At 35.1% G+C, this 24,619-nt stretch overlaps 1 protein-coding gene across 3 annotated transcripts in view; it reads left to right on the top strand.

Annotated features, from left to right (window-relative positions):
• LOC309859272 (uncharacterized protein) overlaps positions 1 to 24,619 on the top strand; it is a 234,608-nt gene that overhangs the window by 60,654 nt on the left and 149,335 nt on the right. For 2 of the 3 annotated variants that reach the window (XM_082719960.1, XM_082719959.1), the window contains exon 2: positions 22,018 to 22,179. In XM_082719960.1, the coding sequence (XP_082576086.1) occupies positions 22,018 to 22,179 (162 nt within the window). Of the gene's footprint in view, positions 1 to 14,798; positions 14,909 to 22,017; positions 22,180 to 24,619 lie in introns of those variants that run through there. The other variant, XM_082719958.1, reaches the window with a different exon arrangement.

Raw genomic sequence — 24,619 nt, 5'->3', positions numbered from 1 at the left:
ATCTGATTACTACACAAAAACATGTATGTGATTGTCTAAAGCAGCTTTATTTGTAATAACAAAATCTGGAAACAACACACATGTCTTTGAGAGGTGACTAAATTCTAGATATCTATGCACTGGAATACTATTCAGCCATAAAGACAATTATCTATACCTGTAAAAACCTGTACGGATCTCAACATGTCGAATGAAAAAATCTGTCACAAAAGGTTTCATATTGTTTGATGATATTTCTATCACATTCAGGAATGACAAAGCTATACAGATGGAAAAGAGATTAGTACTTGACAGTAAATAAGGCAGGAGTGGAGGCACAGGGAGTGCTAATATGTAGCAAGTAGTGGCATAAATTCCTCTGTGATTTTGGAGCTGTTCTGCTCTTGATTATGATTATATATGTGGATCTACTCATGGCATAAAGTTACATAGAGCTATGCATGCACACGTCAAAAAAGTGCATCTCAAAAATAGTAAAAATTGGGCTAGGTCTATAGTTAACAATATTGTATCTATATTTCCTAATTTCCTGTTTTTGATATTGTACTAATGTTATATAAGATTTCACCTGTGAGAAAAATCTAAGAAGGACTTCTTACTATTTTTGAAGTTCCTTGGTCTATAATTACTTAAAAATAAAATGTTAGAAGGAAATTTTCATTATAACATTAATTTATTGTGTGTTAAGATTTTTATAATATAAAATTTTACAATCCTAAAACAACTGGCTTAATTTTTCTATCACTTCCAGGCAGTGCACATGTGTTTATGTTCTTATAGTTGATTATAAAAGAGGACAGTGTTTTAGCTTCTAATTGTATTTTATTTTAAACATTTACTCAAAGAATAATTTGATATTTTTGAATTTGATTTTCTTGGAAGCCTAATATGCAATTACATTTGTATATCATAAAAATTTAGAAAATTATTGGACATTTTGCTATTTGAAGTTGACTAATACTTTGAAAAGACACCTTACCTATATTTTAATACATGTCATCTTTTTTAAAATTAGTAGACTTTATTTTTTAGAATAGTTTTAGGTTTACAGAAAAATTAAGCAGGTAGTAGAGTTCCCAATAAAACCTGGACCCTCCCATTTTCCCCATTATTAACCTCTAGTATTAGTTTCATACATTCGTAAGAAAATAATGCATGAATATTGATATATTATTACAAAATAATGTTCATAGTTTATATTGGGTTAATTTCCTGTTGTACAGTTGTATGGTTTTGAAAAATGCAGTATAGTATTTTACAGAGCAGTTCACTGACCTAAATATGCTCTGTGTTCAACCTATTAATCTCTCCCTCCCTTTTGCTAAACTCTGGCAAACACTAATCTTTTCACTGTCTCTATAGAGTTTTGCGTTTTCGGAAACATCATATAGTTGAAATCATACAGCATGCACTCTTTTCAGACTGGCTTCCTTAACTAGCTATATGCATGTGAGTTTCCTCCATTCTTTTTGTGTCTTGCTAGTTTCATTTTTCTTTTTGTGTCTTGCTAGTTTCATTTCTTAATATTACTGAGTAATATGTTTTGCATAGATGTACCATAGTTAATCCATTTACCTATGGAAGCGTATCTTGGTTGCTTCCAAGTTTTGACAATTATGCATAAAGCTTCTGTGAACACTAGTGTGCAGGTTTTTTTGTGGACGTAAATGTTCAGTTCATGTGGTTAAGCAAATATCATGGAGTGTGATTGCTGGATTATAGGATGATACTGCTTAGCTTGGTCTTCTAAACTGTACCATTTGCAGTACCAATTTATGCTAGGCCATACATTCAGTAAATAGTCATGTTTTGGCTCAAAGGTATAGATGTTTGACTTTAAAGGTATGTAATATTTGCTTTGAAAATCTTGGAAGAAAGCCCTAATTTTTAATGCAGTGTGTTATCACCTCTGAAATGCCCACATTTATTATTAATTCCAGGTTAACTTCCAGCATCTGTCTGGATCTTCTATTAACTTTATATGTATCTATTAATGCAAGTAGAATTGATAGTAGCCTAAACAAAATATAAATTGTTTAGTAAAGCAATGGATAAAAAACAAAATTACCGTTTTCTTCAAAATACATAATAAAACCAACTATGACTGGTTTTTAATTTATCACTGCATTAGGATGCTTTCATTTTTTCAAGTGAGCTTTACAGCTTTGAAGGTCTTGGGACATCTCTCTCATTCTTTTATGCATACTGAGACAAAAAAGGCAGTGAAGGAAACCAAAGCTAGCTCTAATCTTTAGGTTTCTGATATATTGTCCAGTATATTTCAAGCCCAAGATTTTGCTTCTTGACAGAAGCTGATTAATTTTTATGCTGAGTGAATGCATATGAGTATTTCACTCATTGTAGTTCACAATACCAGAAAATTGTAAATACCACAATTTATACTAAGTAGAAGATTTGCTAAAGAAGGTTGACTTCTGAAGAAATAATTTTAAGAATGTCAAAAAGTTGGGAACATAATAGGATACTGTGTTTCTATACATTAACAATGAACTATGTAAAAAATAATAAGGAAATACTCCCTCTTATGATACCTTATGAAATACTTAGGAACAGATGTAATCTAAGAAGTGCAAGATGTATACAATAAAACTATAAAATTGAGGAAAGAAGTTGAAGACTTACCTAGAAGAATGTGGGTATGGCCAATGTCAAAGAAATTACTGCCTGTGTCCTCTTCTAGGAATTTTATGTTTTCAGGTCTCACATTTAGGTCTTTAGTCCATTTTGAGTTTATTTTGTGTGTAAGAAAGTGGTCTAGTTTCATTCTTTTGTCTGTAGCTGTCTAGTTTTCCCAGAACCATTTATTTAATAAATTGTTTTGTCTCCTTTTTCATAGATTAATTGACCATGTAAGTATGGGTTTATTTCAGGACTCTCTCATCTTTCTGTTGATCCATGTGTCTATTTTTGTGATAGGTCCATACTGTTTAGGTTGTTTAGATTACTAGAGCTTTGTAGTATATCTTGAAATCTGGGATTGTGATACCTCTGGTTTTGTTCTTCAGCTATTCAGGGTCTTTTGTGATTCCACAGAAATTTTAGTATTATTTGCTTTAGTTTTATGAAAAATGCTAGTATTTGAATAGGATTACATTGAATCTATAGGTTTCTTTGGATAGATGGACATCTTAACAGTATTAATTATTCTAATCCATGAGCATGGTATATCTTTCCATTTGTGTCATCTTCGATTTCTTTCATCAATGTCTTATAGTTTTTAGAGTACACTTTTTTTTTATATTCTTGGGTAAGTTTATTTCTAGACATTTTATTTTTTTAGTGCAATTGTAAATAGAATTGTTTTCCTAATTTCTCTTTCTGCTATTTTGTTATTAGTATATGGAAACACAACCAGTATGTGGGTATTAATTTTGTATCTTGCAGCTTTACTGAATTAATTTATTCTAATAGATTTTTGGGAGGTCTTTAAGATTTCCTTTTTTTAAAATTTCAAATCAGTTAACATGTAGAGTATTATTGGTTACAAAGATAGAGTTTAGTGATTCATTAGTTGGATATAACACCAGTGCTTATTACACCAGGCACCTTACTCAATTCCCATCACCCAGTTACCTTATCCCCCTACTCATCTATAGGATCATGTCATCTGCAAATATTGACAGTTTAATTTCTTCTGTACTCACATGGAATTTTTTATTTCTTTTTCTTGTCTGATTGCTGTGGCTAGAACTTTCAATACTGGGTTGAATAAAAAGTGGCAGTATTAGACATACTTATCTGGTTCCTGATATTAGAGGTAAAGTTCTATTGTTCACCATTGAATATGTTAGCTGTGGGTTTTTCATATATGGCCTTTAATATGTTGAAGTTGTTTCCTCTAAACCCACTTTGTTGAGAGTTTTACCATGAATGAATATATGGAATTTTATGAAATGGTTCTTCTGCACCTATTGACATGATTACATGATTTTTATCTTTTGTTGATGTGGTGTTTCACATTGATTGATTTATAAATGTTGAACCATCCTTGCATCCCTGGCATAAATCCCATTTGATCATGATTAATCATCCTTTTGCTGTATTATTTAATGTGATTCACAATATTTTATAAAGAATTTTAGCATCTAGGTTCATTAAAGATATTAGCCTATAGGTGTGTGTGTGGTGGGGGGAGTGTCTGTCTGGTTTTGGTATCAGGGTAATGCTGGCCTCATAGAATGTATTTTTTTGTTTGTTTGTTTTGTAATAGTTTGAAGGTATTATTCAGCCATGAAAAGTATGAGGTATGATAACTTGCAACAAGAGGGATAGACCTAATGGGTACTGGGCTAATAGGAATGAGTCAGACAGAGAAAGGCAAATACTATATGATTTTACCTATATGTGAAACCTTAATAAAATAAAATAAATTAATGGGTAAATAAAAAACAGAACCAAACCTGAAAGTACAGAGAATAACCTGGTATTTAGCAGGGATGAGTGGATGGAGGGATGGGTTAAATGAGTAAAGGGGAGTGAGAGATACAAGTTTCTAGGTACAGAATGAGTAAGTAATGGAAATAAAAAGTACAGCATAGAGAACATACAGTCCATGATATTATAATAATGTTGTATGGTGACAGATGGTAGCTACGTTTGTGGTGAGCATAGCCCAACATATAAACTTGTTGAATCATTCATTATGTTCTAAATCCAAAACTAACGTAACATTGACATTGTCAACTATACTCAAATTAATGATTTAAAAATTTGAAGGCATAAATAAATGAAAAAGTATTTCATGTTTGTGAATTGGAAGAACTGTTGTTGTTAAAATGTCCATACCAGGGTGCCTGGGTGGCTCCTGGGTGGGTAAAAGCCTCTGCATTCAGCTCAGGTCATGATCCCAGGGTCCTGGGATGGAGTCCTGTATTGACCTCTCTGCTCAGCAGGGAGCCTGCCTCCTCCTCTCTCTCTCTCTCTGCCTGCCTCTCTGCCTACTTGTGATCTGTCTGTCAAATAAATAAATAAACAAAAATCTTTAATTAAAAAAAAATATCCATACCACTGAAAGCTTTCTACAGATTCAATGCAAATCCTATCAAATTTCCAATGGCATTTTCACAGACAGTAAAAATATTACTAAAATGTAAATGGGGCTACAAATATCCCTGAATAACCAAAGCAATCCTGAGAAAGAAGAGCCAAGATGGAGGCATTATACTTCCTGATTTCAAACTATATTACAAAGCTATAGTAATCAAAACAATATGATGTTGGCACAAAAATAAACATGTAGATCAATAGAATAGAGATCCCAGAAATAAGATAATGCATATATTTGTCCATTAATTCATGAAAAAGAGCCAAGAATATGCAATGGGAAAGGATGTTTTCTGCAATAAAGTGTGTTGGATTTTATTTCATAAGTATACTACAGTTCTGTAAATGTATTTTCTCTTCTTTGTGCTTTTCTTAACTTTTTTATTAGCTTACTTTAATGTAAGAATACAATCTGTAATACAGATAACATACAAGTATGTGTTATTTTGTTAAGGCTTCCAGTCAATGTTAACCTCTTTGTAGTTATGTTTTGGGAGACTCAAAAGGTTGTATACAGATTTTTGACTGCACAGGGGTTGGTGCCTCTAAACCCCATGCTGTTCAAGGTTCAGCTGTGCTTGGTTATTTGCCTACTGCTGAGGTATGGTTTATTTATATTATTTACAAAGAAAAATACCTTGCTTGCCAGTACTGTCTCTTGTCTTACAAACATAAGAAGCAACAGTCTTAAAGTAATGGAATATTTCTAGGAACTGAGATTTTTCTGTAAAAATACTATGCTACAAGTGATTTCTGTATTCATATTTATATATCATAGTTAAACTGTATAAAAGTGGAATTAAATTACAGTGTATTAAGACATATAATTATTTCGTACAACTAAAGGATGATAATTCAAATTGAAAAATTTCTATTGCTTCAAGATAAAATTTTTGGAATTCATGGGACATGGTTTGCTTTTGTATCACTTGTTCCACAATTTCTGCCAGTTTTAGTCAATCTATTTTATGCATGAATTCTCAACATTACAGCTGAAGCTTCATGGAATATCTGTTAAAAATTGGTAATCTCATCACATTTCCAAAACTCCTTTGTGACATTAATCAACTTCTCACTACTTTTTCCCCCCGGTCAGTGGGAAAATAAAATGAGCATCACATTTCAGAGATTTTTCATGGCAAAACCTGAATTCTTGACTCCATTCTCAAAACTGTGGATAGAAATTCTGTCCAAACTTCGCTGTAGGGAACTTAACTTCCACTTTAATAGTGGATTGCTCACAAAGCGCTAGGGTTTGAGGCTGACTGATTCTGAGGCCACTATTCCACGGAGCCTCCTGGATTTTCACAACTATGTCGTCTTCCACCATCAGTTGGCCACAGAGCAGCTTGTTTTCCAGAGCCTCAGCTGATGTGTGCCCAGTCTGGTCCCTACCCCACTAATAGCAGACCTTCCTCTGGCTTGACCCTGGAAGTTTTCTCACATCTTTCCCATCCCTGAGATATGACTTCCTGCCTCTCCTTGAAACTTAGTACTGCTTCTTATGACTATTCTCCACATGTTCTTTGAGATTGTCTGATTGTGATATTCGGGTCAAAAGGAAGGTGGACACACAACATCATGGGTGTAAGTTTAGTGCATCAGGGAGGGAGGTAGTCAGAATGCTAAGCCCTTCTGATGACTTTTCTGTACCTCCAATGTCTGAGGAGCTAAATAATAAAGTGTGAATTAGAACACTGTCATGTCATTTTGGTCGATTTGGGCAAATCCAAAGACAAAACTTCACTGGGGAGTCCATAGTGTTATCCTTCAAGAGCAGATTCTTAAGTATGAGGTCTCTGTGTGTGATGCTAAATGCATGACTGTGTCATAGAACTGTTTGCTTTGAAACTTGGCTGTCTTGCTTCTGGGTAATGTGTGGGTGCTGGCTGTCACTGTGAGATAGCTGTTTTTTCTGTCTTGCTCATTACAATTGAGTCAAGACTTGGTGCCTGATTCATAAGGAAATTGTACACAGTTAACAAACATTTCAATAATATGAACAATATTAGGGTATGTGACATACATTATGTTTGGTCATATATCATCTCTGGCTTTTAAATGATCAGGAAGAATTTTCAGTATATGAGAAGTTTTGGCTGGAGTTTTTCACAGTGACTTAAATTGGATCACTAAACCCAGGTCTTAGCTTATCTCAATATGTATTATAGCTCTTAAAATGTTAGTTTCCTTGATGAATTTTTCCATCTAACACCTTTCTTGTGTCCCACAGGGATCTCATTCTCAGGAATAGAGATGGCTATATCTATCTATCTAGATAGATAGATAGAATACACACATACACACACACACACACACACACACACACACACATATATCATAGGTAGATGATAGATATCTAGATATCTATAGATAGATATCTGTAGATCTAGATATCTATCTATATCTATATAAATATATTGTATATATGATATATATATCATAAATGATAGATACCTATCATCTATATATATATAACCTTTGTCTATATTTTTATAGTCCTTGAAATATTTATAATAAATATTTGTACACATAGTGAAGTGCTATAAAACTATATACAAATTTATATGGGACATGCTTCCTCAACTTTTTAAAGTGTTTGAGTATTTCACCTGGTATTTTCTGGTCAGGATATCTTTCCCCTCATTCATTGCTCTCAAATTTTAAAAAATTATTTATTTATTTATTTATTTGACAGACAGAGATGTTAAGTAGGCAGAGAGGCAGACAGGCAGAGTGAGAGAAGGAAGCAGGCTCCCTGCTGAGCAGAAAGCCCGATACAGGGCTTGATACCGGGCTGGATCCCAGGACCCTGGGATCATGAACTAAGCCGAAGGCAGAGGCTTTAACCCACGGAGCCACCCAGTCACCCCTTAATTTTTAATTTGTAATTTTGCATAGGTAAGTAGAACCACAAAGCTTACATTTCTTTCTCTCTTTCCTTCCCTCCTGGTGGCCTTCCTTAAAATTTATTTCTTACACTTACTAAACATAGGGTTTCTGTGACAATTTCTAAAGTTTTAGCAAACATACTTTGTAGAGAATAAGAGTTCAAAACTTCTTTCATTTTTTTATTTTTTATTTTATTTATTTTTTATTTTTTAAAAATATTTTTATTAACATATAATGTATTGTTTGCCCCAGGGATACAAGTCTGTGAATTGTCAGGCTTAGACACTTCACAGCACTCACTATATCACATGCCTTCCCCAATGTCCCTAACACAACTACCCTCTCTGTAACCCCCTCCCTCACCAACCCTCAATTTGTTTTGTGAGATTAAAATTCTCTTATGGTTTGTCTCCTTCCTGATCCTACCTTGTTTCATTTTTTCCTTTCCTATTCCCCAAACTCCCCACTCTGCCTCTCAAATTCCTCATATGAGGAAAATCATATAATAATTGTCTTTGTCTGATTGACTTATTTCGCTCAGCATAATACCCTCTAGTTCTATCCACATCATTGTAAATGGCAAGGTTTCATTTCCTTTGATGGCTGCATAGTATTCCATCTTATATATACACCACATCTTCTTTATCCATTCATCTGTTGATGGACATCTAAGTTCTCTCCATAGTTTGGCTATTGTGGACATTGCTGCTATAAACATTTGGGTGCACATGCCCCTTTGCATCACTACATTTGTATCTTTAGGGTAAATACACAGTAGTGTGATTGCCAGGTTGTAGGGTAGCTCTATTTTCAACTTCTTGAGAAATCTATATGCTGTTTTTCAGAGTGACTACACAAGCTTACATTCCCACCAACAGTGTAGGAGGGTTCCCTTTCTGTGCAACCATGCCAACATCTGTCATTGCCTGACTTGTTAATTTTAGCCATTCTGACTGGTGTGAGGTGGTACCTCACTGTGAGTTGCATTCGTGTTTCCCTGATGCCAAGTGATGTGGAGCACTTTTTCATGTGTCTGTTGGCCATCTGGATGTCTTCTTTGCAGAAATGTCTGTTCAAGTCCTCTGCCCATTTCTTGATTGGATTCTTTATTCTTTGGGTGTTGAGTTTGATAAGTTCTTTATAGATTTTTGATACTAGCCCTTTATCTGGTATGTCATTTGTGAATATCATCTCTCATTCTGTCAGTTGTCTTTTGGTTTTGTTGACTATTTCCTTTGCTGTGCAAAAGCTTTTGATCTTGATGAAGTCCCAGTAGTTCATTTTTGCCCTTGCTCCTCTTGCCTTTGGCAATGATTCTAGGAAGAACTAGCTGCTACTGAAGTCAAAGAGGTTGCTGCCTGTGTTCTCCTCAAGGATTTTGATGAATTCTTGTCTCACATGAGGTCTTTTACCTGCTTTGAGTCTTTTGTTTTGTGTGGTGTAAGGAAATGGTCCAGTTTCATTCTTCTCCATGTGACTCTCCAGTTTTCCCAACACCATTTGTTGAAGAGACTGTCTTTTTTCCATTGGACATTCTTTCCTACTTTTCCAAGATTAGTTGACCATAGAGTTGAGGGTCTATTTCTGCGCTCTCTATTCTGTTCCATTGATTTATGTGTCTGTTTTGTGTCAGTACCATACTGTCTTGGTGGTTACAGCTTTATAATAGAGCTTGAAATCTGGAATTGTGATGCTACCAACTTTGGCTTTCTTTTTCAATATTCCTCTGGCTATTCAGGGTCTTTTCTCGTTCCATATAAATTTTAGGATTATTTGTTCCATTTCTTTGAAAAAAAATGATGATATTTTGATAAGGATTGCATTAAATATGTAGATTGCTTTAGGTAGCCTAGAAATTTTCACAATATTTGTTCTTCTAGTCCATGAGCATGGAACATTTTCCATTTTTTCATGTCTTCCTCAATTTCTTTCATGAGTACTTTTTAGTTTTCTGAGTACAGAATTTTTGCCTCTTTAGTTAGGTTTATTCCTAGGTATCTTATGGTTTTGAGTGCAATTATAAATGGTATTGACTCCTTAATTTCTCTTTCTTCTATTTTGCTGTTGGTGTGTAGAAATGCAGCTGATTTTTGTGCTTTGATTTTATATCCTGACACATTACTGAATTCCTGTATGAGTTCTAGCAGTTTTGGGGTGGATTCTTTTGGGTTTTCCACATAAAGTATCATATCACTTGCAAACAGTGAGAGTTTGACTTCTTCTTTGCTGCTCTGGATTCCTTTTATGTCTCTATATTGCCTGATTACTAAGGCTAGGACTCCTAGTACTATGTTGAATACCAGTGGTGATAGTGGACATCCCTGCCATGTTCCTGACCTGAGGGGAAAAGCTGTCAGTTTTTTCTTATGGAGAATGATATTTGCTGTGGGCTTTTCATAGATGGCTTTGATGATATTGAGGTATGTACCCTCTATCCCTACACTTTGCAGAGTTTTGATCAAGAAAGGATGCTGTGCTTTGTCAAATGCTTTTTGAGCATCTATTGATAGTATCATATGGTTCTTATTCTTTCTTTTGTTAATGTATTGTATCATATTGATTGATTTGTGGATGTTGAGCCAGGATGTTGCAGCCCTGGAATAAATCCCAGTTGGTCATGGTGAATAATCCTCTTAATGTACTGTTGGGTCCTATTGCTTTGTATTTTGGTGAGAATTTTCACATCTGTGTTCATCAAGGATATTGGTCTGTAATTCTCCTTTTCGATGGGGTCCTTGTCTGGTTTTGGGATCAAGGTGATGCTGCCCTCATAAAAGAAGTTTGGAAATTTTCCTTCCATTTCTACATTTTGGAACAGTTTCAGGAGAATAGATATTAATTCTTCAAATGTTGGGTAGAATTCCCTTGGGAAGTCATCTGGCCCTGGGCTCTTGTTTGTTGGGGGATTGTTGATGACTGCTTCAATCCCCTTAGTGGTTATGAGTCTGTTCTGGTTTTTTCCTTCTTCCTTGTTCAGTTTTGGTCTTCTATGTGTCTATGGGAATGCGTCCATTTCTCCTGGATTGTCAAATTTACTGGCGTATAGTTGCTCATAATATGCTCTTATAATTGTTTGTATTTCTTTGTTGTTGGTTATTATCTCTTCTCTTCCATTCATGATTTTATTAATTTGGGTCTTTTATCTTTCTTTCTTTTTTTTTTTATTTTAAAGATTTTATTTATTTATTTGACAGAGAGAAATCACAAGTAGTCAGAGAGGCAGGCAGAGAGAGAGAGAGGGAAGCAGGCTCCCTGCTGAGCAGAGATCCCGATGCGGGACTCGATCCCAGGACCCTGAGATCATGACCTGAGCCGAAGGCAGCAGCTTAACCCACTGAGCCACCCAGGTGCCCCTTTTATCTTTCTTTTTGATAAGTCTGGACAAGGGTTTATCAATCTTATTGATTCTTTCATGGAACCAGCTCCTAGTTTTGTTGATCTGCTTTACTGTTCTTTTCATTTCTATTTTACTGATTTCTCCTCTAATCTTTATTATTCCTCTTCTCCTGCTGGGTTAGGCTTTCTTTGGTGTTTTTTCTCTAGCTCTTTGGGTATAGGGTTAGGTTGCATGCTTGAGACCTTTCTTGTTTCTTGGGAAAGGCTTGTATTGCTATATACGTTCCTCTCAGGACTTCCTTTGCTATGTCCCACAGATTTTGAACCACTTTCTTTTCATTATCATTTGTTTCCATGAATTTTTTCAATTATTCTTGAATTTCCTGGTTGACCCATTCATTCTTTAGTAGGATGCTCTTTAGGCTCCATTTATTTGAGTTCTTTCCAACTTTCCTCTTGTGATTGAGTCCTAGGTTTCAGAGCATTGTGGTCTGAATATATGCAGGGAATAATTCCAGTCTTTTGGTACTGGTTGAAACCTGATTTGTGACCCAGGATGTGACCTGTTCTGGACAATGTTCCATGTGCACTAGAGAAGAATGTATATTCTGTTGCTTTGGGATGGAATGTTCTGAAAATATCTGTGATGTCCATCTTTTCCATTGTGTCATTTAAGGCCTTTATTTCCTTGTTGATCTTTTGCTTAGATGATCTGTCCATTTCCGTATAGGAGGTATTAAAGTTACCTACTATTATTGTATTATTGTCAATGTGTTTCTTTGATTTTTTTATTAATTGGTTTGTATAGTTCGCTGCTTCCATGTTAGGGGCATAGATATTTAAAATTGTTATATTTTGTTGGACAGACCCTTTAAGTATGATATAATGTCTTTCCTTTTATTATAGTTTTATTATATATATATATATATATATATATATATATATATATATGTCTTATTATCATTTTTGGCCTAAAATCTAATTTATCTGATGTAAGGATTGCCACCCAACCATTCTTTTGATGTCCATTAGCATGGTAAGTTGTTTTCCACCTCCTCAATTTAAATATGGAGGTGTCTTTGGGTCTAAAATGAGTTTCTTGTAGACAGCATATTGATGGGTCTTGTTTTTTTTATCCATTCTGATACCCTGTGTCTTTTGATTGGGACATTTAGCCCATTTACACTCAAGGTAACTATTGAAAGATATGAATTTAGTTTCAATATATTGCCTGTAAGGTGACTGTTATTGTATGTTGTCTCTGTTCATTTCTGTTCTGTTATTTTTAGGCTCTCTCTTTGCTTAGAGGACCCCTTTCAAGATTTCCTATAGGGCTGGTTTGGTGTTTGCAAATTCTTTTAATTTTTGTTTGTCCTGGAAGCTTTTTATGTCTCCTTCTATTTTCAATGACAGTCTAGCTGCATATAGTTGGCTGCATATTTTTCTCATTTAGTGCTCTGAATACATCATTCCAATTCTTTATGGCCTGCCAGATCTCTGTGGGTAGATTTGCTGCCAATCTAATATTTCTACCATTGTATGTGACAGACTTCTTTTGTTCCCTGAATGCTTTCTGTACTTCCTTCTTGCTTTAGGATTTTCTCTTTGTCCCTGAGACTGTGAGTTTTACTACTAGATGATGTGGTGTTGGCCTATTTTTATTGATTTTGAGGGGTGTTCTCTGTGTCTTCTGGATTTTGATGCTTGTTCCCTTTGCCAAATTAGGGAAATTCTCTGTTATAATTTGCTCTAGTACACCTTCTGCTTCTCTCTCTTTCTTCTTCCTGGATCCCAATTATTCTAATATTGTTTAATCCTTACATCTCATGGTGTCGTTTATCTCTCAAATTTTCCTCCTCATGGTCCAGTAGTTGTTTATCACTCTTTTTCTCAGCTTCTTTTTTCTTCTTCATTTATTCTTCTATATAACTAATTCTCTCTTCTGCCTCATTTATTCTAACAGTAAGAGCCTTCACTTTTTATTGCATCTCATTAGTAGCTTTTTTTAAAATTTCAACTTGGTTAGATTTTAGTTTTTATTTCTCTAGAAAGGGATTCTCTAATATCTTCCATGTCTTTTTGAGCCCAGCTATCACCTTGAGAATCATCATTCTGAACTCTATTTCTGACATATTACCAATGTCTGTATTGATTAGGTCCCTAGCCATTGGTACTGCCTCTTGTTCTTTTTTTTTTTTTTTTTTTTTGTAGTGAGTTTTTCTACCTTGCCATTTTTTCTAAATAAGAATAGATGAATGAGAGAATAAAATACTAAAAGTATGACAAGGATCCCAGGAATATATACACTAACCAAATCAGAAGAGACCCATAAATGGGGGGAGAAGAAAAGGGGAAAAAAGAAAAAAAAATATATATATATATTAGACTGGTGAATAGAAGAGAGCCATCCACTTGACTTTGGGTGTAATTTTGTCTCTTAGAAAAACTACCTCCCAAAACTTTAAAGAAAGAAAAACAGAGGGATGCCTGGGTGGCTCAATCAGTTAACCTAATGCCTTTGGCTCAGGTCATGATGCCATGGTGCTGGGATCAAGTCCCACATTGGACTCCTTGCTTGGCAGGGGCCTCCTTCTTTCTCTCCCTCTGCCTGCCACTCTGTCTGCTTGTGCATATAAATCAATTCTTAAAAAAAAAAAAGAAAATAAAAACATATATATATATATATATACACAAAAATATGGCTAAACACAATAGAGATGCTATATGACTATAAGGATGTAAATTTTAAAAAGTTCTAAAAAAGATTTTGATGAGATAAGTTGGTTGGAAAAAAAAAAAAAAAAAGAGAGAGAGAGAATGTGGTCAGGCTGGAGACTAGAATGAAGCCATGTGTTAGATTAGGGTATATTTTGACCTATTAGAAGAAATTGTATCCTAAATTTTTTAGGAAAAAAAACCCTATATTTTTTATAAAAGATAATGTTAAATACAATGAAGGAATAAAATATAGACTATAATAATCAAGTTTTTAAAAAGATTTTTTTTAAGGAATGTATTGTTAAGGTAAACTAGTTAAAAAAACATTAAAAGAGGAATGAGAAAAAGTTTAAAAAAATAAAGTCAGAAAAAAAATAATAATTAACTGTGCAACACGAAAGGAAAATGGGGGAAAAGCCATGAATTCTATGTGTTGCTTTCCCCTAGCTCTGGAGTTCCACTGTTCTCATTGTCAGTAAGCTTTGTCTTGGCTGGATGTTCTTGCTGATATTATGGGGGATGGGCCTGTTGCAGTGATTCTCAAATGTCCTTGCCTGAAGCGGAATTATACTGCTGTTGCCAAGGGCTGGGCTAAGTAATCTGCTCAGGTACATTCTAAGAGCTTTTGTTCCCTGAATGCTTTCTGTACTGCTTTGGAGAATAGGAATGAAAATGTTAGCCTCTCAGTCTCCTGCCTGGAGAAGTTGAGAGCTCAGGGCCCCACTCCTCAGTGTGCCCTTGAAGAGAAGTAGTCAATCACTACTGTTTCCCTGGTTTTTGGCTGCACTCTGAGCTCACATGGCCCATGACTGAGCATTTCTATCTCTTATACACGGCCCCCTTTGGGTTCTCCAAACCCAGCAGATTCCTGCTGTGGTGCTTCTCCCAGAGGAGGAAGGTAAGTCTACCCAGATCTGCCACTTGTGGGGTCCCTGCTCAAAGATCACTGGCCCAACTGTGTCCTGGATCATGGTTTAAGGTAATCTTGACCTGAAATCTCACTCTTCAGCTCTGTCTCTGTGGTTGACTTTCCTGCTCCTATACCTGGGAGCTTTGCCATACTCAGATATGCCTGATCTTTCTGTGGCCCTGCAGGACCTGAGACCATACTGTCCCCATGTGGGACCCCTCTGCCCCACTGCCACTTAGCCTCTGGAGCCATGTCTCTCAGTGAACAGACTTCTAAAAGTTCTGATTTTGTGCTCTACTGCTCTGCCACTTGCTGGGAGCCAACCGCTCCGCCCGTGGTCTATCTTCCTGTGGCTTCAGAGTCCCTTCTTTGCACATCCTACTTTTCAGAAGTGGTCAATTTTCTGTTCCTAGTATTGCTGCTCTTCTTCTTTTCTATATCCTGTTGAGTTTGAAGGTGTTTGGAATGATTTGATAACTATCTAGCTTTACTCCTGGGATCTGTTGTCCTTTTAGTATGCTACTCCTCCACCATCTTGTCTCTCAAAACTTCTTTTATAAGTGAATTTTATATTAATATCCTTGACTGATAATGTTCTCTGATTTAATGGTATTTATCATGTTTTTAATATAGGACTGGTATAAGCATAATCATGCTTCTCAGGAAGCAAGAATTGCTTAATAAGTGAAATAAGATAGAAATATTTGTATTAAATTTCAAAATTCTTTCTGTTTATTTTCGTTGAGAAGAGTATCAGATTTAAAGAAACACCTCATCTACCAATGAAAGAAATAATGAAATATTTATTTTAATGGTCTTAAGAGAATCACTGTATATAGGTATGGTCTACCTATTATTTAATGGTGCAAGGAATTTTGGTGGAAAATTGGTTTCTCTTTCTGGTTTTATTCTTGGCTCACTTGAGGAATTACTTAAACATCTTTAACACATACTCGCACCCTACCCACATACCAAGTGTTAGATGAGAATAGTAACAACTGACTATTGTTGAACATAATGTGCCAGGAAAGATGTTTAATTTGTTCAAATACATTAATACTTCTTTTCTCCTCTTTTCTTTCTGCTTTATTGATAAAATTGACATATAACATTCTGTATGGTTAATTTATACACTATAATGATTGTGCAGATGTATATATTGTGAAATGACTATCACAATACGTATAACACACCCATTGCCTCACTTAGTTAGAACTGTTTTCAATGAGTCTTACTGATTATAAGTGAATTTTATATTAATATCTACTGTCTTAACAACTTTCAAATACATCACAGAGTATTGTTAACTATGCTCACCATGTTGTACATTGCACCCCAGAACTAAATATCACTTCTTTCAATAAAGAAAAAAAAATTGCAGGCAGAGAAAGGCACAGTAATGAATTTTACAATTCACTGAGTTTTGATAAATGTTTATACATATAACATCTACTCAGTCAAGATACAGAAAATATCCATCACCCTGTAAGTTCCCTTAAGCCCTTCTAGTCATTCCCCATGCCATATGCAAACTGTTCTGATTACTATCATTTTATATTACTTTCTCTTAGTTCATATAAATGAAATAACATTGCTCATAATATTTCATCTAGAATAATGTTTTCCAAGGCTCACTCTTATTATAGAATTTATAGCTTGCTTGTTCTTTTTTAGCTGCTATATATTTTATGATTTAATATACTACAGTTTATATAACAATTCTTTTATTGAAATACATTTCTTTATAGGTTTTGGCCACTATAAATAAAGCTATCATAGCATTATTCCACATTTCTTTTCATGAACATATAGTTTCACTTCTCTTAGGTAAGTCTTTAGGAGTGCTAATAAAAGGGCTTAAGGTAGAAATATAATTTTACCTTATAAGAAACTATCCAACTTTAAAAAGTCTAATTGTCCCACATCCTCAATAATATTTGGAATTGTCCTTCTTGAAATTTTAGCCATTGTGTAGGTATGAAATTGTATTACATTGTGGTAATGAGTAGCATTCCCTGGATGAATACCGATCTTGGATTTGTTATTTAAGTCTGCACCTCATTTTCTTCACCTGCACCGTGTATTTAAAATGTCACACCTTACAGTGTTGTGAGGACTCAATGAGATATATATGTACAACCAGTTTCCGATACCTAGTAAGAGCTTAATAAGTCAAAGCCTGAAGAATAACTCTCTAGATTGGGCTATAGCTCTGCAGTCCCCTCCTCTTATTCCCCATGGTTTAAGGCTTCTTTCATGCTCAGTCTACACAGAAGAGTGTTGATTATTTCTGTGCCATTTGTAACGTGGAAGTATAAGAAATATCTTTTGAAAAGAGCATGATGTTACACTGTGTATATATATACCAGGGCTGCTCCTCTGTTTTATTGTTTATTTGATACTTACTTTTGAAAATTCAGTAGAGTTGAGACAGCTTACTTGGGCAGCATTCTCAATGTTTTTGTTATGAAAAATTTTTTTCATAAAGCAACTTTTATTCAAGTATCTCCAAATATAAGTACTATGGTGTTTCTATGTTTCCACTGCACTTTAATCTATCCTGTTATTTGCATTCTAAAGTATTCCATGGGCTGCTTATTTTACTACCTTTGTATTTCATTATCTGTGATAATTGCTTTGGCCATTGTAACCTCATAGTTTTTCAAAACTTTGTTTCAGATTTGGGGACATTTTGTGTTAGGAATTTAGAAATCAAGCCCTTTCTTCTTGAATCTAAATGGAGATGCCAGTGAATCTTTCATTAGAACAATAATGAAATTATTGCCTTGCAATAGCTAGAAACTGACAGCTGTTAGGGAGGGAAGTAATTAGGAGAGAGGAAATATCAAATGAGGAAAAAAAGCCAGAGGGGTGACTCTTGTTAAAGAGTCCAAGAAGATGACAATGGAAGAACTGGAGAATAGTAGAGAAAGATCTTTCTGGTCATTTACAGTGGGTACAAGCATACTGTTTAGTGACAGTATGTAGAAGAGAGTGGGCACCTTTGTAATCATATAGCAGAATCTCCTTATCATGGCACAGTACTATTTGAAACAGAATTCAGGTCAGAGCAGGTTCACCTTGCATAAGAGAGAAATGAAAAAGAGAGACAGTAGTAATAGTATATGGACCACAACACAGTATTGTGTTTACAACTCTGCCCCCAGAGTCACTAGTTCTGCTGTTTTCTTGCTGTGTGACTTCAAAGCAAGTTACCTCTGAGAATCTTTGTTTTCTACTGATATTGGGGATAATATTAATTTCCACCAACAGGATTTTTCCTGCTCAACAGTGATAATGCATGTAAGTCACTTTGCATATGGCTTGAGATGTAATAACCATATGATGCATCTTAGCTGCTGAAATTACTATATTTGAGAATCTATTCTGCCCTAGATGCTACACAACACTTTTCATACATTACACTATTTAATTCACTGTTTTATTCTCTGGATAGAAACTAAGCATCTTGTTTGACTCCAAAGTTGTATGTATGTCTTATCATCATATTCCAGTTTGTATCAAATATAAAATAAAGCTTTATTACACATTTTCTAATAGTAGTCCTGCCTTTTTTATGGATGGCAGCAACTCATCAATTTAGGTGAGACATTTAAAAAAGAGAAAAAGAACAAAGATGGGCGGGTACTGTGAAGTGTGTGTGTGTGTGTAATCTTTGACATGACCTCATTCTTTTATTTCTGATCCATTCTTTACTTTCTGGAATTACACTGTTTTTAACATTTTATTTTGAGATATTTTCAGATGTTTGGAAAAGAAACTCCAAAGATAGTATGGAGTGGTCTCACAGCTTCATCCAGCTTTCTGTTTTGTTAACATTTTACATAGCCATGGTACATTGATCAAAACTAAGACACTGACACTGGTATCAGACCAGTAACTAAGCTACAAATTCTATTCAGATTTCCCCCAGCTTTTCCACTGATGCTTTTTTTCTTTTCCAGAATGCAGGCCAGTATATCCCATTGTATTTAGTGTGCATGTCTCCTTATCCGCTCCACTTGGTGACAATTTATCAGTCTTTTCTCATTTTTATAGTTTCAATATTGTTGAAGATTAGTGGTCAGGTATATTGTAGAGTATCCCTTCAGTTTGCTCTGTCTGATACTTATTTACTCATGGTTAGACTTAGGTCATGGATATAGGGGAAGAATACCACAGAAGTGAAGTGTCCTTGTCATTACATCATATCAGGGAATACATAATGTCAGCATGACTTAATGCTGGTGATGTCAGTATTAACTTTTGTCAGTTGGTTAAGGTTCTTATAATATGCTCTATTTGGGGGCACCTAGATGGCTCAGTGGGTTAAGCCTCTGCCTTTGACTCAGGCCATGACCTCAGAGTCCTGAGATCAAGCCCCACATGAGGCTCTCTGCTCAGCGGGGAGCCTGTTTCCCCCTCTCTCAGCCTGCCTCTCTGCCTACTTGTGATCTCTGTCTCTGTCAAATAAATAAATAAATACTCTATTTGTTAGAAGTTCTAGGTTCTGTAGCTACTCAACGAGAGGTGAACTAAGCTCATATCCTAAGGCAGAGATACCAAATAACAACCACAGAAATTAAGTTTGGATAAAGATTGCTGCTCTTCCTTTTTCCTGCTTTCTTAAAATTGAGACCAACTGAAGGCTTTTACCCAAAGCGTCTGGTGAATAATCTAGAATATCTTCAGAAATTTGGCATGTGAGAAAATATAGTGGCAAAGTTTGTTCTGAACAATGAGTTGAAAATACATGCAGTTGGGTGGTGTTTCTGGTATTTGTTAGGTCAATGAAATATTTTCCCTGCTACACAGTGTTCTGTCTCCTGAAAGTCTTTTGTTTGAGTCAGCTGCTTTTTAAAATTTATTTTAAATTTTTTAAATTTTTTTGTGACCTATAGGCCCTGGATAAATAGAACTCTACATTTCTGTTGGCTCTAGAAGTGTTGATAACTGTGAAAATTCTTTTTATAAGCTTCTTTTTCTTTATCACTTCTGAGACTGGAATCCTTTCCTCTGTGGGTTTGCAAGCAAGACGTAGGCGTGGTATCCCATTGTATCATCACCTGTTAAGTGCTTATTATGCTAAGGTTCCAATTATGTGTAGTTTCCAATATTGTGATGGGGGACCTAAAATGACTTGGTGTTAGTGACCTCACCTACTTCAAGAAAGGATTTCTGATCTTTAAATATGTAACAAAAGGTAGCTTTGTGATAACATTTAGGCATGCAAAACCCTGAATTTTGAAGGAGATAGTAGGCTTTTGAAAGGCTGCAACTCCAAACCTCAATTACATGCTCTGAATCATTACAAACTTTCATGTGTGAAAGTGAGTACTTTTTAATCTTCGAAGCTTTACTGAAATTGAGGCCGTGAATTGGATTCTGATTCATAAAATGAAAGTTCAAAAACTCTTTCAATAAATGCAATAAAGTGGTATAATGAAATAGCTTAGCAGCTTAGTGTTTTTCCTTTTTTCCTTTGCATGGCTTCTCTTAGCTCAAGACTGTCTACTCTATTTCACAGGCAATACACTCTTGAGAAGCAGTATGTAGGAGAGGTTAATAGTGGAAACTCTTGAGTTAGGTGGCATCAGTTCAGATTTTGTTTCTTCAGCTACTTAGCTGTGTAACTTGGGATCAGCCCTTAAGCACATAAGGGTCTTTATCTGCAAAGCAGGGATAATGAGGGCTGTTTCAAGTTAATGTCAGTAAGTCTTAGGACCTGGCACAAAGTGCTGTTTACATATGAATATTACTATAGAGATGTTTACCAGGAGTAGTTTCCTGCCACAACAATATGTAGTGAAACTGATGTTTTGTTTGCCTGGCATCCCTCCCTTCATCTATCGGGTGTTCCTTCAGTTTGGAGACCAATCTACTAAGTCTCTTATCTGACATAACGTGTTTGTAAAATTACATCTAAGAAACAGCTCTCCTCTAATCTATGTCTTGCTTAGACTGTTGGTTGAGGTACACTGCCTTCCTCCAGCCATGAGAGCTGTCACACTTTAAATGAAGTCACACTTTTAGTCACACTTGAAATAAAGTAAGGTCCTGCATTTTAGGAATATAACCCTTGACTACTATCATTTACCTGATTCACTCATTAGACCTAAAATTCTGTGCCGTGCTATCTATTTTAAAATTCAGATCATTTTAAAATGTGACAAACTTCAAGTTGTCAGTAATGCTGGTACCCAAAATGGTGGTGATTTCTTCTGTTTATGTAACCTGTTTAGCATTGAATCCCTCTTGTTAAGAACAGTGTGATTATCATTTACCCTTTACATCCATAACCTGTGACAGATTTTTAAAGAACTTCATGTACACTATGATATATTTTTTCTAAGCATTGAAAGAAGGATAACAAGAGTATATGTTCATGTGCTAATTCTGTTCAGAAAAAAAAAAAAGTTCAGAAAAACTGATGGTAGTCTTTAGGTATAACTGAACACAAAAGTTCCTTAAATAGTTGATCCTTGAACAACGTTGACAGTAGGGATACTGATGCCCATAGAGTCAAACATCCATGAATAACCTTTGACTCCCTGAAAACTTAACTACTAATAGCCTACTGTTGAACAGAAGCCTTCCCATAACATAAACAATTGATTAACACATATTTATATGCTATATATATTAAATACTGTTATTCTTATAACAAGCTAAAGAAGGACAATTGTAAGAGAAAATATATTTATAGTATGTGGCATATATGTTGAAAAAAATCCAGGTACATATGGACTTACACAGTTCAAATCTGTGTTTATCAAGGTTCAACTGCAATATCAATTATAGTAAGAAAATAAACCAGTAATGTATTTTAATTTTAAATGGTTCTATATTTCTGAATCGCCAAAAAAAACCCAAAAAAACAAAAAATAAAACCCACAACACTTTGTTCATTTGAAAAACAAAACAAAATTTAAAAAATCGAGGTTTCCTGACACTATAGTAGGAAATTGAATCTTGGATAGGTTGATACAGAAATAATCACAATTGATGCCTTTCAAGGGTAATGTCCCAAAGTGTCTATTTAGTTGTTGCTGTTACCTCTATCTTCACAGTTGTCCTCTCTCTTATTGTTCCTTCAGGCCACCTACTACTCCCTCTACACATATACATCTCCTAAACAGCAGTTTAGGAACATTTGCTGCTACTTGAGCATGCTTCCTAGAAGTCTCAAAGTCTACCTTCCGAAGAAGATCCCTGTAGAAGAAGGATTCAAGACCATTCAAGACCAATTCTACATAAATGTAAGAAACCACTATAATTTTTAGTACAGAACAGTTGCTAACTTGCATGAAATTTGTTAATCAGGTTTTAAGATGGTTGAATTTCAGCATAGATATTGTGGCATGGAATTTTTACATTAACGATTACATCAAGTAAGTGATAATTATCTGAGTGGGCCTTCTAACCACATATTGTAACTCCCTGAGGTGAATATTTTATTTTTCAAAAGACGTGCCTGAAGGATATGCGAGAGCTCTTTGTTCATTTGAAAAACAAAACAAAATAAATCATTTAGATAAAGCAAATCCCATATAAATCAATGTGCACGTAGGTACAATGGGAATCTGCTTAGATTGTTTGTAGGATATGTACCTAAACCCTAACATATTATCCATTATTCCAGTTTCATTTTCCCTCTCCTTTGAATTAGCTCATTTAACCCCTTAATTTTAACCACTTAATTTTTTTGTTGTTGTTTGTTTGAGTTCAATAAGTCTAGTATACAGATATTGTTTCCCTAATAACTATAAGCAGAAGAGAATGAAGATGGTAATGAGTGACATTTTTCACTATGTTATCTATGACCGTCTCACTGAAGACCAGGATCAGTCTTTGATGTTATGAAATACATATATGAATATGTATACATGTATGGTTTATTTAACATTTAGCATATTATGCACTCAAGTACTCTTTACCAAATGTTTCACGTGTGGTAATCGCTGTGTTTGGTTCAGTGATACCAAGGTAAATGACACAATCCCTGCCATCAAGGAAATTTTAATCTCTCAGGAGAGATATGAATCTGATATGCTGCCAAATACAATAGACTTCCTATCAAAAAACTTTTGATATGAGATTCACAGTGGTTGTCAGCCTTCACTAGTTTTGATGCTATATATCAACTTTCCCTTCCTTTCCTTAGAAATGTCCGTATTTTTTAAAAAGATTTTACTTATTTATTTGACAGACAAGAGATCACAAGTAGGCAGAGAGGCAGGCAGAGAGAGAGGAGGAAGCAGGCTCCCAGGACCCTGGGATCATGACCTGAGCTGAAGGCAGAGGTTTTAACCCACTCAGCCACACAGGCGCCCCAAAAATGTCCTTATTTTTTATAAAATTATTGACATATTCATTTTGATCCATCACATAAGTCATTCAAATATTTCTAATAACCCTCTCCTTTGAACTGTAATATTGATTTATATGGGATTTGCTTTATCTAAATGATTTATACTCAAAATGTTAAAGTACAACTATTTAAAATAGGAATTCCTGCCCATGGAATGTGCTAAGATACTGAAATATAGTGCAGAAAGACTCAGCTATTTCTGATACTTCTGCTCAGATCTTTGTTCTCATCTCTCTATACCTTGCTTCTCCTTGTGTCTGCCACAGTGCTGTAGTTAATAGTGATCTATCCCCATGTATAGGTGGCAGTATTCACTAGAGTTGTGGAAAATAGTAGGATGAAATTAGAAGGCACCCATTGAACCTAGGGGTTGTTCTCAAGAGATAGAAGGAGCAATTATCAAATGATATTAAAAAAACAATAATCACAAGAGATGTATTGATCATGACTAGAGAAATACTGAAAGATATTGTATTAGGCCTTGATGTTTTACCGCACTATTTTCTGAGATTTGGTTTTGCTATGTTATAATTACTAATAAATAAAGCTGGAAAATTTGGTAAGATTTATAATAATGAACCTCAGCACTAACTGATAGCACATCTTGAAGACCTGGTTTAAAACATGACAGTTATCTGGAGCAACTTGGTGACTCAGTTGGTTAAGCATCTGACTCTTGATCTCATGGTTGTGAGCTGAAGCCCTGTGTTGGAGCCAACTTAAACAAAGAAATGAAAAACATCTCAAGTATCCAAACAGTCTCCTCTAATAGAGGAGTGATTTTTTTTCCACATTTTTCATACCCCAAAATCAGAGAAGAGGTACAGGTGCCTGTAATTCCCAGTCATCTTCACCACCATTTAAATAGCCCAAGTAGTACACTTTCCAGTTTCTTTCATCTTGATTTTCTTTCATTGTCTTGAAATAATGTTTGTCTCAGGAATCGTTGTACAACATCAACTGTCTGCCTATAAATTGTGAGCTACTTCAGTTCTTTGCTCAGTGTACCAAAAGTATTCTTTTATTTCCATCGTTAAAGGAAGGTGAGCATGTTGGTAGTCATTCCTGCCATTAGGAAATAGATACCCAAGCTAAAAATAATGAGGAAGGTGAACTTTGAATTTCAAATAAGATTGGACAGAGCCCTGAGGAAAGTGCGGAAGGGAACAATAGTAATGTCACTAGGGCGGTGACCTCTTTTAATGGTACCTTTTACCCCTGAACTCACTTCTGGAATCTATTATGATGGAAATGGACTTGGCAAATGAGCTCCAAATACATCCACACTTTGAAAGTCAGTTCAGCAGGCCTGTGTGGCTCAGTTGGTT

This window comes from Mustela nivalis (assembly GCF_964662115.1).
Source record: "Mustela nivalis genome assembly, chromosome: 2".
Classification (NCBI taxonomy): Eukaryota; Metazoa; Chordata; class Mammalia; order Carnivora; family Mustelidae; genus Mustela; species Mustela nivalis.
Note: the sequence above shows the minus strand (reverse complement) of the source record. Positions and strands in the feature narration are given on the sequence as shown.